The sequence below is a fragment of the Schistocerca serialis genome, chromosome 4 (assembly GCF_023864345.2).
Source record: "Schistocerca serialis cubense isolate TAMUIC-IGC-003099 chromosome 4, iqSchSeri2.2, whole genome shotgun sequence".
Taxonomy (NCBI): domain Eukaryota; kingdom Metazoa; phylum Arthropoda; class Insecta; order Orthoptera; family Acrididae; genus Schistocerca; species Schistocerca serialis.
Window position 1 is genome coordinate 449,152,681 of NC_064641.1, and position 16,415 is coordinate 449,169,095.

General features: G+C 41.0%; 1 protein-coding gene across 1 annotated transcript in view; it reads right to left on the minus strand.

The window, feature by feature from the left end:
* The window catches only part of LOC126475086 (low-density lipoprotein receptor-related protein 4), a 633,185-nt gene that overhangs the window by 101,215 nt on the left and 515,555 nt on the right, over window positions 1–16,415 (minus strand). The window contains exons 19-22 of the mRNA XM_050102652.1: window positions 14,882–15,005; window positions 11,997–12,159; window positions 11,749–11,911; window positions 1,256–1,389 (exon numbers count right to left, since the gene is read on the minus strand). Coding sequence (XP_049958609.1) covers window positions 1,256–1,389; window positions 11,749–11,911; window positions 11,997–12,159; window positions 14,882–15,005 — 584 coding nt within the window. The remainder of the gene's footprint in view (window positions 1–1,255; window positions 1,390–11,748; window positions 11,912–11,996; window positions 12,160–14,881; window positions 15,006–16,415) is intronic.

Sequence of the window (16,415 nt, forward strand, 5' to 3'; positions counted from 1 at the left end):
ACAGACACAAGCAGACATCTGCAGACATGTCTGCTTGTGTCTGTATGTGTGGATGGATATGTGCGTGTGTGCGAGTGTATACCTGTCCTTTTTTCCCCCTAAGGTAAGTCTTTCCGCTCCCGGGATTGGAATGACTCCTTACCCTCTCCCTTAAAACCCACTTCCTTTCGTCTTCCCCTCTCCTTCCCTCTTTCCTGATGAGGCAACAGTTTGTTGCGAAAGCTTGAATTTTGTGTGTGTGTTTGTGTTTGTTTGTGTGTCTATCGACCTGCCAGCGCTTTTGTTCGGTAAGTCACCTCATCTTTGTTTTTTATATATATATATATATATATATATATATATATATATATATATATATATATATATATGTATATATATATATATATATATATATATATACACACATATGTGTGTGTGTGTGTGTGTGTTTTTTTTTTTTTTTTGGTTTTCTACATCTGAAGAAGGAATCCATCTCGTAGCATAGTCTACTTTTAAATGTGTCTGTGTGCTGCGCCATTTCACATCATTGTTATTGCATTGTATATTTCCATCATTTAACATATATTTATGGCGACTATCGACAGTTACAACATCAATAGTCTCTGCAGCTTTAGCCTAAGCTCCTTGGTAGGACATTAGTCGGCTCCATCTTGTTCTCATGTACTGTTGTTTATATCTCTTGCATTAGTATATCATGTAATAAAACCTCAGTCTTACAAAACACTGCTGAATAATTCTGTTCTCCAGTGAGTATATGACCAGATTTCCCCACACTTTTGAAACTGAAAGATGCAATTCAGAATCAATTAGGTTGTAAACTGATGTGACACTATACATCCACATGCTGTCATCTCCGCTATCTTGATGACTGAGAACTATCCGATCAGAACTTTTCAAACAGTCACTTACAAAACCCATGTTTCATGATATCAATGCTGTAAGCAGAGTTATGGGAACTATGTAGAAAAATGAGTGGAATAAATATTTGATCCATATCTTTTGTGACCTTTTCTAGGCAGTTGTTTACTTTTTGAGATATGCCTCTTACTTAACCAGGCACAATTTATTTTAGTAACAAGTATCAGTCTTGCATTAAATTACATCTTGGGATGACAAATTTAGAACATTACATCACATTCTGAAATACCCCAAAAGTAAAAGAATCAACAATAACCCAAAAATTGGATGCCTTAATAATCTGAAAAAAAGAATGGTTGTGTGAATTACCAGAATGCTTTGCAAATTAACTATTTACCTTCCTTCCTGTTGAGTCAATGACTATGCCATCTGCTGTCTCCAGACCATCATATATAACGGTCTCAATTCGTCTTCCATCAAGGGTAGCTTTTTGGATTACATCTTCTGCAGTATCTGTCCAATATATCTCACCTAAAACAATTATTAATGCAAGCATTCTGTGAAAACTGTAACACAATGAATGAACATATTGTATTATTACTGAACACTTGCTTTAAAATGGAGACTCTTGCATCTAATATTTTTGTTCTAGATAATTTTATGTTGGGACATAACTTAAAGTCATTACTGCATATCATATGACTGTGTCAAGTAGGGTATTTCTTTTCTGGTAGTTTGGACATAACATGGCTTTCTTTTTCTCCAGAGAAGTCAATATCTTACAAACTGGGTGTTTACATTCAGCTGAGTTTACTTAAAATGGCATTACATTTCAATTTTTATGGATTAAGCCTGGAAGACAAATTGATATGAATCTTAGGGGAACATTAACTTTCATATTTCTTATTTATTTCCTTATTTGTTCTCTGAAACATTTTTGGTGTCATATGTACATACTATGCTGCAGTGGATAAGAACATTATGGTATGATTTGATGGTAGATGTTTTTACATGATAAGTCTGAGATGAAACAATTTATTCAAAGGTGGGAATACAAATCAAGGCTGGACTTTTATGCATACATCAGTACATGCCAATACAGTAATTACTCATTACTAGTATTGATTATATCTACCCACTCCCACTTACAGAGACAGACAAACTTCTGAGTAAGATAGTTGCAACCTGTATTTTTCTATAAGACTCAGAGCTGTGGTTTATTTAATGAAACATATTCTGAATCTGCTTTTCCATTATACTTTACACCCAGCAAAAAACTGATTTTTACTGTTAGGGAATTCATATTCACTTAAACACATCTGTATAAAATCCTGAAGCACAAGAAAATTTTATGTCCAAACTTATTATAGTGACACAATATTGATTATTTGTGTTGATATGCTATTGTCTATTTGAATTTTACAATTTTAAAGGAACAATTTCACAGTGTTTGAACACAGAAATTTAGCAGTTCCTGACTCATACTCTGGCACTGTATGATCATATTTCGATTAAATTTGGTTATGTTCCTTCTATCACATTCTGACATTTCCAGAAACACAGAGATGGCAGAGAGGACGAATAAATGATTTTTGGAAGAGAACTCCGCTGGTATCTGTCGGCTTTGCATTGTACATTGCCTTTCTGGTTCCCATATTAACAGAATGATTTTTCTAAATAGGAACAAACTGTATGTAACAATCCCTGAGAGGGTTAGTAGTCAAAAAGGTAATATGGACATATAGCTAAATATGCATGGTGTCTATGTTAAAGGGTATTTATTAATTCATCATGCCTGTACAGTACAATACAATACATGACATGTTGTGCTGAGATGACCATTACACAAAATGTTAGTAATGGCCTCCAATGGCTTCTATGATGCACAAACATGATGCAATAGTGACTGATGCACATGTTTTAAAGTGCCAAACTATCACCAAATGCCATCAAAGGCAGCATGAATACATTGTTTCAGCATCTGCATGTATGGGACGGGCTGTTCACACATGACTTCTTTTATGTGCCACCATAGATATAAATCTACAGGATTAGGTCTGATGACCGGGTGGGCCCTGCAGGTAGACCACGTTCTCCAATCCATTGGCCAGGGTACATGTTGTCAGAATACCTGTGAAAGGACTGGAATAGGTGGTAGTGGGAGTGGCACTCCCAAACCCTTGTCTCATGGATCATAGCCCCGCAACAGGCCTAAATGGAAGGCCTGTCTCATACATCCTCCCACTAAAACACCTACTTGAGTCCTGCTCAGGCATTTCCTACCCCATCAAAGGTAGGGCCATCTCTGTAAGCAGCCATGTTGTCTCCAAACTAAGCTACAAGCATCTTGCTGCTTTCTATGTATGGTGACAACCTACAAGCTGCCCATCTGCATGAATGGCCACTACCGAACTGTAGCCAAGAGACAGCTGGACCACATAGTTGCTGAACATGCCACCTAACATAATTTGCTTCACTTCAATGACCGCTTCAAAGCCTGCACCATCTCCTACCAACACCAGATTTTCTGAAGTGGGCAGGTGAGAACTCTTCTTAAAACATATCTTGTGTTCCTGTAACCCTCCTGGCCTCAACCTTGACTAGTTCCTGTCATTTACTTACCTATCCCCTCTCTGTTCTGTTTCCAGCACTACATGCAGTTCTATTCTGCCAATGCACCCACTACTCTTTTCCTCTTCTCTACTTCTTTCCTCTCCCCTCTTTGTTTCCTTGACACTGTACCTACAGCCCTATACTGTTCCCACCACATCCCTGCACGCTCTTAAAAGCAGGACAGGGTCTTCCCCCACCCCTAACCTACTATTCCTACCCCTTCCCATCTCATGCCTCCTCCTTACCCCCATCACACACACCAGCAGATTGTTGGTTACATCAGATGCTGCAGCAGTTGGACCACAGTGCCTGGAAACAGTGGCCATGTGGGTTTGAGTTGTGCAGGTCTGAACTGGTGCATTTTTTCTACTTTGGGAGAAGGGCTTTACCCGAAAGCTTAACTATTTTAGCAGTCCTTTTCACTGTGCCTGTCTGTAACTCAACACCTTCTCTATGTGATCAGTAGCAACCTATATTCCATGTTGTTATGCCAGTCTGGAGTTTCCATTGTTTGACTTAGTAACTCAAATTCTAATATTCAGCTGAACAATATATATTAGCATAATAATTTAAGTTATGGTCTATAATGGTGTAGCATTGTAAAACTGCTCCTGGTATTTCAAATGCGCTACTAGTTTAACTATTACTACATAATTATATACACTTTTCTATTATACATTTTTGTCACATCATTGTCATTCTAGCCTGTAAGACTTACTTCTTCCTTATCATAACAAAGTATTTCTCAAATGTATCAACAGAACACATATCAAAATCAAATAAAATTAAAATTAAATTTGCTCTTAGTGTGTACAATGTGTCACTTGACATTTCACTGAATTGATAGGATGCTGGTATGAATTTCTCCATGGGTATGAAAATTTAAGAAGGTGTTTTTTTTTATTTTAATTAAGTACCAAGCAGTTGTTGGAAAACCAATGGAAACTGGTATAAATACTGAGATTCCAAGGCTACCATTTATACAATGGAGGAAATCACAAATGAAAGATGTTCCATCACTGCTCTGTAGTTGTCACAACTCAGGCCATGGAGCACAATGAAACACACACATATCACTCATGACAACATCCAGTGTTTACTTAATATCATTGTGTTCAGGCATATACCTTTATAGTCACTTAAATGTCACAATGTTTCACTGAAAATAAAAAATTCCAGTTGGGTGTCCAAGATGAAGAAACATGTCCACATGATCTGCTATCTGGTGTTTAAATTCATGTATGGTGAATGCTGTGGATGCTATATCAACATTCCTCATATGAGGACACCATACCAGGCTACCTTGTACCCTGCTCTGTCATGCTTTCAAACCAAGCCATTTGTGGGGATGAATATGTACACTCATCAGGTCAGGGAACCTTTCGCTATCATTTAGGTAAGTAATGGTGATCCTCATGTGCCCATGCAAACCTCTGTCCTGTGCAATACACTGTGGTGTCGATAGGTCATATCAACCTCAATTAACACCATCTTTGGACTCTTATTGTCTGCTGAGCCTCCGTGTTAGTTTTTAGTTCTGTTCTGTATCTCAAGCTGTGTACACGTTTATGACTAACTATGAAATATATCTCTATGTGGAATTCAATGGGGATAGTTATTGCATCTGGCTAATAATCGTATCCCGTTCCCATACTGGTGATCCTGAAGTTTCTACGTCTTCCGTGACTTCCGCACCGAGTGTTGTAAATCAACAGGTTATGCACACGATGCCATGGCTACTGCCCCCAACACTTTGTTTGAAGATTTGGAGGCCCTACTACGACAACCAAGCCATTCCAATCCTTCACTAATGGCCAGCTCTCCACTAATTGACAGTGATTCGCGATCTCCAACCAAGTTAACCTTAAACTTTGTTGTTATACAATGGTCTAGTGCTACACCGTTAACTCAAACAAAGGGCTCAGGTTTTGTGTCACCGGACTGTGTTCGCCAACATGTGAAATGTGAAGCGGATAATTTTCAGAACTATGTAACTACTGATCAATCATGTAATGTTCAAAGTGATTTACATTCGCACACATACTTTGACTCTCAACCGGCTGCAACGTCAGTTACAGTCATGCCGTGTGCAGTGCCGCCATTTGTGCAAAATGCACATGCTATCAACCTGTTCCGATTTTGCCTTACTTACAAACTAACGATGGACATTTTCATGCACCAAATTACTCTTGCTCACCCACCAGACCTGTTGCTCAGTTTTTTGACCATGTGGGCTCGAGCACATCTTACGGCGCTTTGGCTTACAGGAACGTTTTACTGCAACAATGTGATCTTCAGCAAGTTTCACTGGTAATTTATAGTCTGACCACATGGGGTGTGTTCCTGAAGTGCACAGAAAACTCACACTGTTGTCATGCGAAGCACCAAGCTCCCCCCCCCCCCCCCCCCCCAAAATGGTGGGAGGCCCTGATTCCAACCGTTCAGCCGCTCGCCTGTCCCACAGTTCTGCCTGTGTCTTCCGCGCCAGCCTTCCACATCATTTCTGAAGTGGACAATTTCAAATCTGTACCTCTAACCTCTGGTCCAGTTTACAGGACTGCCACATGTGTTGCACAACCATTTGTTTCCACTCCTATGGTACTGACCATGTCAGCTGCATTGTGTTTTCACGACACGTCAAGGACAATGCAACCCGCCATTGCTTCAGACGTGCTTGCCAATAAATAACACACCAATGCCTATGGTGCCAGGCTGCAGTACAGCCCCTCCTACCACGGACCAGCAGGCCTTCAAGATACACCAGAGGCACCTTCGTCCCCCCCCCCCCCCCCCCCCCCGGCCATCTGCCAAAGCTACCCCCTTTATAGGAGGACAACCCCATATCATGGTTTGCACTTGTGGAGCATCTGTTCAAGTTACACATGTGTCCAATGACAACTCTAAATTCCTATGTCTCGTCACGCACCTCCATGATCACTCAGACTTAATTTGTGATCTACTCCTCTTGCCACCAACTCCACCAAAGTAGGAGTTCGCAAAGGAAACAATATTGAACCGACTCGCCTGCTCACCACAAGAATTAATCATCAAGATCTTGTACGAGGAGCACCTGGGGGACCGAACTTCATCACAACTCTGGCGCCGCCTTCAATTACTTGTGAGTGAACATGTGATGCTGGACATTACTCAGTGGGCAGTACAGTCTGCCAAGTTGTCTACCAACCTACAGATTCACCTGCTACCGCAGTACTTCGAGTCAATCAGCTCTTGTCTTCGCATCACAGACCAGCTGTATGCACTGCTACACCACCACCGACCAACACACCACCCACCACTGTTTGGCACAACTGCTCCTGTTTACTGGCCATCTGCGGGCAGAGGCAGAGCTCGCTCCAGCTTCATGCCATCTACACCACCTGGCAGTATTCGCTCGCTCTCTCCTCCATCTGAGCACTCAAGAATCACCCACGCACCATATGTGCCAGTATACATCCCGGAACAAATCAATGAGGACAAGCCTCCTCCCCTGCCACATTCGCCATGACCATCACATCCGGTTCATCCATATTGTTGGTACCACAAGATTTTTGGCGATGCTGCCAAAAAGTGTTGATTACCTTGCCAGCACCCAAACACTGACCACAGGATCTAGAAGACGCCGTGTCCAGTGGGGAACCTCACAGGCATCCTCACACACTTCACTCCATCCACTTGTCCACCCAGCCGAGTGGTCATTTATATGTGACCGACATTTCGTCACGGCTCATCTTCCTATTCGACACAGGCACCGACATGTCTATCATACCCACATTGTTGGCTCCTCCCACCTTTTCACTGATGAGATCACTTCTACAAGATGTCAACGCAACAATGTTACAAACCTTAGGCTCTGTCAACGGTATGGTGCACCTATCTCCTCCTCTGTGTTTTCTGTGGACTTCCTACATCACCAACATCAACGAACCAATTCTTGGTATGGATTTTTTGTCACATTACAAACTCTCTTCAAACATGGTTCAGGCTCAGTGCTACATCATCCCACTAATACTCACATACCGTGCTCCCGCACTTATGTTCCACATTCTGTTTCTCTTGCAACATGTGACTTAGTACGCGAGTGCTTCCCTCTCACGGGTGCACAACTCTGCCGGGAAAACAATGAGCTGAAACAATGAATAGCACACACTTACAATGAGCTCGTTGTGGTTCGTACCTCGCTGCTGAAACTGCGGTCCACAGTGCCTCCACCTAATCATGTTTCTCCAGCAGACACCAGCTCGGACACTCAGCAGGTTAGTCCAAAAACATTAATTGCGTGTGACGATTTGCATCCGGTAGACACCGCACCCCTGACACACTCACGATGTTCAGTGCCATGTGTTTCAAACAGTGCTTCTAATGACAGTCATGCACATGATACGACCATGACCACTGCACAGGCAGCCTCCCTACGTGTTGATAAACATTCCCCCTCTCTTGCGCGCCAGCCACATGACTCAGCGACCATCACTGTTCCCTGAATGGCGCCAACGCCTCTCTCGCCCATGCTGGTTACCCAAGGCAAGGCTGACAACAGACAGTTGCTGTATGTCCCGACCCGCTCTGCACTGAGCGGACAGCCGACCTCTCCAAAGAAGCGCATGCGGCGCTCACGTAATAGGCGTGTGACTTTCGTGCTGCCTTTTCCCACTCACTCTAACGGTTATGCCTTGTCACGCCCCACTCATCCAAAAACTTCATGTCAGGACATTGCTCAGTCTCATGTGCAGTTCTCAGTTTCTTCCGTCACTGACGGAATGACACATAAGATAGTTACCACTGCCGGCCCTCCTATTAGGCACAAGGTTAGACGCCTCAACCTCATTAAGTTGTGCGCGGCCCGGCAGCAAATTAACAAACTTTTGGAGGCAGGTATCCTGCAACTGCCAGGCAGCAACTGGTCTTCACGATTCACCTCGTCATCAAACACGACGGTTCTTTCCAAATGTGCGGCAACTACACATGCTTAAACGCTCGTACCGGCATGGACAATTACCCAGTGCCAAACATAAATGATTTCACTCATATATTATCAGGCACCACAATCTTCAGTGTTATTGACTGTAAACATGCCTATCACCAGATTCCCGTAGCACTGGAAGACATTCCAAAGACAGCTATTATCACGCCGCTCAGTTTGTTCCAAAACGAAAATCATTTATCCCAGGTCCTCCAAACCTTGAACTCAACTTGAGGTCAACAAGGACAAATTCCAATTGCGCCAGTCTTCTGTCACATTTTTGGGTTACACCATCTCCACAGATAGAATACAGCCTCCCAAATGCCGCATGCAGGCCATCACATCAATGCCGCCTCTGGCTACTTACAAAGAACTCCGACGTTTCTTGGGTACAGTAAATTACTACTGTCGGCATCTGCCTTCTGCTGCCACCGTGTAGGTCCTGCTGACAGACTCATTGTCAGGCAAACAAACTTCAGGCCTTAAACCAGTTTGCTGGACTGAACCTATGCTGGAGGCCTTCAAGGCTCTAAAAACTTCCTTAGCTCACGCCGTGGCACTCGCCCATCCCATCCCGTCGCCCAAGTTGTTCATCACTACGGACGCCAGCACATCACAGTGGGGGTAGTACTACAGCAATGCAAAGACAACATGGTTTCTTCCCTTCATTTCTTCTCTAAAAAAAAAGTCTACAGCTCAGAAGAAATATTCCGCTTTTGATAGGGAACTTCTGGTGGTATGAAGCTGTCAAACACTTTCACCCCAACGTTGAGAGACATTCCTTCTTCATCCTTACTGATCACAAACCGCTAGTGGACGCTTCCTGCAACCCTTCTGAGGACCCACCTCCTGAGCATTTCTGCCACTTTAATTTAGTCTCTCAATTCACAACAGACGTTCGCTACATCAAAGGCACAGAAAACATCCCCGCTGATTTTTTCTCGTGGATCGATACTGTCTCACGCATCATTGACTTATCCATAATGTGGCCCCTCTCCAGGCCTCTGATGAGGAATCTCATGCTCTCCTCGCAAATCCTCAAACATCTCTTGTGTTTACCAAAGCCAAGTTCCCTGGCATTTTGGATGAGGTGTGGTATTATTCTTCTACCGGCAACCTGCAGCCGTTGCTCCTGCCCACGATGCGCTGGCAAGCCTTCGACGCCTTGCATAACCACACTCCCCCTGGCGTCCATGCCACCACACGGCTCATACCTGAGCATTTCATTTGGAAAAATATCAGTTGCTCGACCACCATCAACACCGACCAAGATCGGCCGTTTGAGTCTGCCCTGTTCACTATTTTATGTAACATCTGTGGCATTAAAAAAATTCATACAACAGCCTACCACCCGCAAAGCAATGGGTTAGTTGAACGGTGGCACTACACCCTCAAAACTGCCCTCAGGTGCCATGACTGCCTCTGGTCTGGGTATTACTCGGTCTCCGTTCAACCTTTACACCAGACTTACAGGGAACCATCACTGAATTCATTTTTGGGGAGAACCCAGTCCTACCAGGGAACTTATTCTGTCTCAAGCACCCAATGATTTTCCCCCCTCCCCGGAGTTCATTAGTCACATGCGCACTCACTTTAAACATGCATGGCTACACTCGCCTATCAGCCATTCCCCGCCGGACACTTACGTGCCAACCACACTCAATACTTGCTCCCACGTTATGCTCAGGGATGATTCCATTAGACAGCCCCTGCTATCACCCTACCTCGGCCCCTTTAAAGTACTCTGGAGTGGTGAGACAACATTTGACATTATGGTTAAAGATCGTCCTCAAACTATTTCATTGCACAGGCTCAAACCTGCTTTCATGGTATTCAACGCCCCTATGCCATCTCAGTCAGACCCTCCTGATTACTTTTCCACCGCAGAGCCTGAAAATACTTTGTCTCATCCTATGGCGCTATTTTCTCCAACCCATGACTCATTGTTGCCATTCGCAGGTTTCCAGGCACATCGCAATCCACCCTATGTGTGGGTTTTGCCACCACTTCACCGACTGCAAAGACTCGCTCACCCACATTCAACCTGTGCTGCAACGTGCCATCACACCGCATGGACAACGTGTCAATCATCACCTTCGATGACAGTGTGCGCGTGCTCCTAACAGACACTGTGGCCTCACCTCACGGGCAGTTATATGTCAGGGTAGTGCATGACCTGTCACTCCTCCGTGAGTGCGGCCCATCAGAAATTCGCGTGTTCATCTCCTTGGACGGCTCAATCTGCATCCGGGGTGGGCATGTCTGCACCACACCGCAGGCCATTCCACACACCTGCTCTCAGGCCGGCCGACGCATCATCCGCCCCCACTGCTTGACTAGCTATGAGGTGGACCTGCAGCCAATCACTCCGCCTCTGCACTCCGCCTTGACCAAGATGGAAATTCCGGCTGTGCGCCTGCCGCCTCACACGACTACTACTCGACGCTGATATGACCTCCACTGAAGCCTCACATGTGGTACTCCATATTGTAGGGAAAGGGGGAGGAGGGGGGGGGGGGTCTGTATGGCATTGATAGGTCGTATCGACGATGATTAACACCATCTTTGGACTCTTATTGTTCTGCTGAGCCTCCGTGTTCTGTATCACAAGCTGTGTACACGTTTATGACTAACTAAGAAATATATGTTAATGTGGAATTTAATGGGAATAGTTATTGCATTCGACCAATAATCGTATCCCGTTCCCATAACATCATTTGTGGAGAGACTCACTTGGGAGCAATAGCTAGGACATCTGGATTATATCCCTGCCCCCTCATGGTTTTCGAGTTCCAAACTGGTAAGTAACCTGACAAAATGTAACCTGCTATTACAAGATGAAATGCCTTATAACAACCATCGCTAGTCTAATGTTGTTGGCTGTGGTAATAATAGCTACATCCAAATTACAGTAATCCCAACAGTCATTTGACATGATTGTCCACGATCATTTTCCATGATGAATTGTTTTACTAAGATGCTATCTCTTTGTTGTGGTATATCTTTTTAATTCTGCTGCTAATCATTGAACATCTGCCATAATACTAATGAGAAATCATATTAATATGTGATAGAAAAATGCTTTACTATTCACCTGCTAGGGAAATGAGAGAGAGAGAGAGAGAGAGAGAAAGAGAGAGAGAGGGACAGGCAGACACTGATAAGCATTATCAATCACAGTGTATTGACAATCATCCCAAAAATAAATTACAATAGGTTAAATTTTTTAATATATTTTTTGTCATATTTATTAAACTGATTCAAGATATTTTTCACAAAGTGTATGAAGCTGTATTGTCATTATAGTGAAAACAAACCTGTTTTTCTGTCAACATCGACAGCAATTGCATTCTTCAAAGGTGGCAGTGGTAGAACCACATCGACTACATATGGGACATCTAGAGAAATCTGCCGTATATCAACACGATGTGCAAATATCAATGAATTTGTTGGACCATGGGCACATGTCCTCTGATCAGGCTGCCAAAACAAATTGTAAAATTAATGTTGTACACTTCTGTGATTATGAAAGTCTTGTTTATGCAAATAAGTTGCCAGTGCTTACCAGAAGTTTGATACCTATTGGACATGCACAAGAGAAACGTCTCGGTGCAGGTGCCAGAAGACAAAGATGACTGCAGCCACCATTCCTAACACGGCAGGATGACTGCACTGTTTGCCTACTACGATGAAATACTCTAACATCCATTAATCCAGTTATTCCTGATCTGCAAAAATTTAATAAGTAATAAAGTTATCAGAATAAAGTGTGCTATTTCCACTATTACTACCATTATGCAAAATTTTCATTTGTTATTCTATGATAAATTATCATTCAATCAGTTAAAATGTGTTTGTTTAGGATGATGATTTCATTGTGAACTGCAGTTTAATTATATGGTATATCTGATGAGTATGTATAGTCCAGATAAAATTTGTTTTGGCTGGGCTTGATGAAGATGACTATATTAAATATTAAGAAAATGCTATGCAAAGTTTGCTTTTTTTATGTTGTGTACAATGCTAATTCAGATTTTAAGAGGATCATTCAAAAATAAATACATACCTACATAATTACACAGTGAGATGTCTGATGTTTTTATCTAATGAATCATTAGCAGCCCCCCCTTTCACACACACACACACACACGCACACACACACACACACACACACACACACACACACACAATTGCTCACACTCATGTATGTGCATTTGAAGCTATAGATCTGTAGTCGAATACAGGTGTATTTCAGAGTCACAACTATGCTCAAAAGACTGATGTTACATTGAAGGCAGCATTACTTTAGCAAGACAGCAGTACTGTCTTTACAAGTGAGAAAAATAAACTTAACTGTTTTTACTTTTTCAGTATCCTACCAATGAACCAAAATCTGCTACTTGCTTCACTTATGACTGAGCCCATGTGATAACTCCTTTTCATATGCCCACAATTTGTTACATTCAGGTATTTGTACAGGTTGACTGATTTCAGTTGTGACTCAATGATATTGTAATCATATGATACTACATTTTTGCATTTTATGCACTGGACCCTATTTTGCCTCGTTTCCTACAATTCAGATTGAAGTTATGTAGATTTACTCTGGTCAAAAGGTCTTCAACAGACTTCATCTGACATAAGTGAGAAAATGGGTATCTTAACTATATCAAATTAAAATTGAAATCGTAACTCATAAGCCATTCCCTCAAAAAATTATCTGATTATCTTGATTCCAGGGTTGAAAATTCCTGTTAGCAACTTGCTAAGTCTCAATGTTCATCATTAAGTTGCATGCAAATCTGTAATGTACTCTCAACAGATCTCTGTTGTGCTGATGTATGTAACAATTTTCCCCGAAGAACACCTTTGTAATCAAGTAAATATCACAACACATATGTAAGATAAATAGCAGTTATTAAAATAACTTAAAAAGCAGCAGTTTTTTTTTTTTTTTTTTTTTTTTTTTTTTTCCCCAAAGTTGCTACTTACCTTCTGTTTACTAGGTTAAATTTAGCTGGAATAAGCATAAATAGCATTAAGTAGTTCAGTGTTAGTTTATTAATAGTTAAGTTTTTATGTTTCTAAAAGTAGCTTCTCTTTTGTTGATGTATATCTTGACTCGTTACACATTCCTGAAGGTTCTCCTATTTGATGGGATCTAAGAAACATAATGAATGAATGAATGTACATCAAGATTACACACACACACACACACACACACACACACACACACACACACACACACAAATCACTAAATGAGAAGGGAATGTCTACAGAAAGTATCCTTCAAAATAAACCAGCCAATAACGATGAAGTGAACAAATTTAGGGAGATTTAGAGAGACCCAGTAGGGAATTCATTCCCCCTTGTGCATGCAGCCATTGACATTCTGAGTCTTTGGAATTGAATTTAGTTTTATTTCAAGATTCATGAAATTTACTGAGTAAGTACAAGCTACAACAGTTAAACTTCAAAATTTTGGCACATGCAATGTAAGGACTTTGTTTCTGGTGCTGAGGGTCACAGTACAGAACTTAGGATTATTAAGCAATTGGCTTGTATAGGCTTATAGATTTCCCAGTTGAAGTGTGTTTTAGTGAACTTTAAATTCAGAGTGAATGTAGTCACACACTGGACTTGAATCTCTGAGTAGTGATGTGAGAAACAACTTTGATTTATCTTGCTGGAGTTTGTTGGGCACCAAAAATAAAAAATAAACAATCCCATGTGGTAAGTGAAGGTTTTAATAGGAACAGAGTTCAGTGATTTTTCTCATGTAGGATGCTATGATTGAATATCCTTCCATCTGAGGTTATTTAAGACTAATATTAATGAATATCTACCAGGAGCCATGAACATCTACATATGACTTGGATTCCAATTTGTGTGTGTATATGAACAACAGTAACAACTGAAGTTTATGTTCAGTTATCTGCTGAGAAAAGTATGCAGAGTTCTAGTCATGAAGTTGGTATGTATGAGGAAACTTTGAACAGGAAACCAAAATGCTGACTGGAATACAAATTAAGTGAAATAGATTACTATGGGACTTTTTATCTGTGTGGGGCTTCAGATAATCTCTCACATCGGGTTTACCAATTTCAGAAACTGCCTTAAGCAGCCTCTTCTAGTGGATGAATGATATCATAATTATTCTAGCCCCCCCCCCCCCCTTCTTAACAAAGCTCCTTTAGCAATTGAGACTTCACATAACACTTATATGAGGGCAACATTTTATTACAGTGGAGTGTTTATCACACGCAATATCTTCAAGATGTAGAGCAACTTCCTCGCATCAATTGCTATGATACAATCAGGTGCACATTAAGAAAAACTGTGTGTACTTTCCAGATGTGTTAGAATGTATGACTGTGCTTTTATACATTTAATTTCATGATTATACATTCCATTCTTTAGTAACTAAACAGAAAGATAAAATTCACAAACCTGACAACACTCCTGTTTTGGCCAGTTAGCTGGTCAGCCATATGAATACTTGCAGTCTCCCAATCTGTCCAGTAGATTTTGTTCTCATGAACAGCCAGACCGAAGGGATGGGGGATATCAGTATCTAGGAACAGACACATTGGCTAGTTATTCTGTACATAGACATTCCTTAAAAAGTCGTATGTATTTAGAGGGGTCCTTAAAGTTTAATGGTCACACAAAACTTTCCAGTACACATATTACTGAGATACTGCCATTACATTAAAGTTCTCTGCAATAACGCTGAAAATATTGTGAATGTAGTGGTGCATGAGGATAATTTGATGATAATTGACAGATTAACATTCTAAAGAGCATATATCAACATACTGATTAGAAAAATGAGCTCAAGATTTTTGACACAATGAGTCCATATTAATAGTTGTACGAGTAAATTCTGCATAGTAAGCTTAGAGTGTCAAAATTGGTACCAAAAACTTTTAAGAACAGTAACAGTAAAGACACGTGCACAATAAGTACAAAGTAAATAAAAATGATAAAACTCTCCAAATAATTATACACGCACAGCACCATGAGTTCAAGGATATGAAGCACCCACTGAAACAGGGCATTTGGCCCTTCAAAATAAGCTTTCACAAGACAGCAAAGTGTTAATTCAGTTAAAACTGGGCATTGAGAATTGTTGCAGAATTTTGTCTCAAAGAGAGAATTTTACTCAAAGCAGAGTATTATCAGTAATCAGAAAATCAAAATTATCCTTAGAAATTCTTTAATGTTTATCATGTTTTATCTCAGGACTCGAAGTAGGTAAAATCAGTTAGTTACACAGAAAGCAAAAACTAGATGAAGCTGTAACAAAAGTGAGACAAATCATCATCATTACAAAGGATTTCATCATATCTGTCAATTTTCTCCCTCAGAGGACTCGGTCCATATGTTGGTCTTTTTCTTTAAGTTATAATTTCTAGCAGAGTGTTCACTACTATTAATTCAAATGACAAGTTAAAACTAGATTCTAAACTGAGACACAGATTCAAATCTTTATTCTTGCAGCAAACTCTAATAACATCTCGAAGGATCATCCAGCATCAGTTATTTTCTTCTACAGCTCCTAATTACCTAATTTCTAGCAGACTGAAGTTGTACATTGTATCTTCCACAAAGAATACTTGTATGGCTCGGTTAATAGATGCCACCTAAAGTGAGGATTAAACACAGAACATTATTTCAGTGTGCAGTTTTTATCTTTGATACAGGTCAACATATTTCTGGCCACTTAGCTTACCTTTCTCCTTACTTTCCTTTGCGTTGGATCAGTTTCTTTGGTAGTCTGATTACTTCAAGTTTATGGCATGATCAATCTATCCATTCAATAGTAAGTCACAAATGCATGAAGATGGTTAAATTATATGAACATGTGGGTCCTGAAAAGGTCTGTCTGACTTCTTATATTTCTTTTCTGACAGTTAGGTCTCATCTTATCACTGTTGCTTTCTTAGCACAACCCAGGGGTAAGGTGTAGGATAATTAAAAG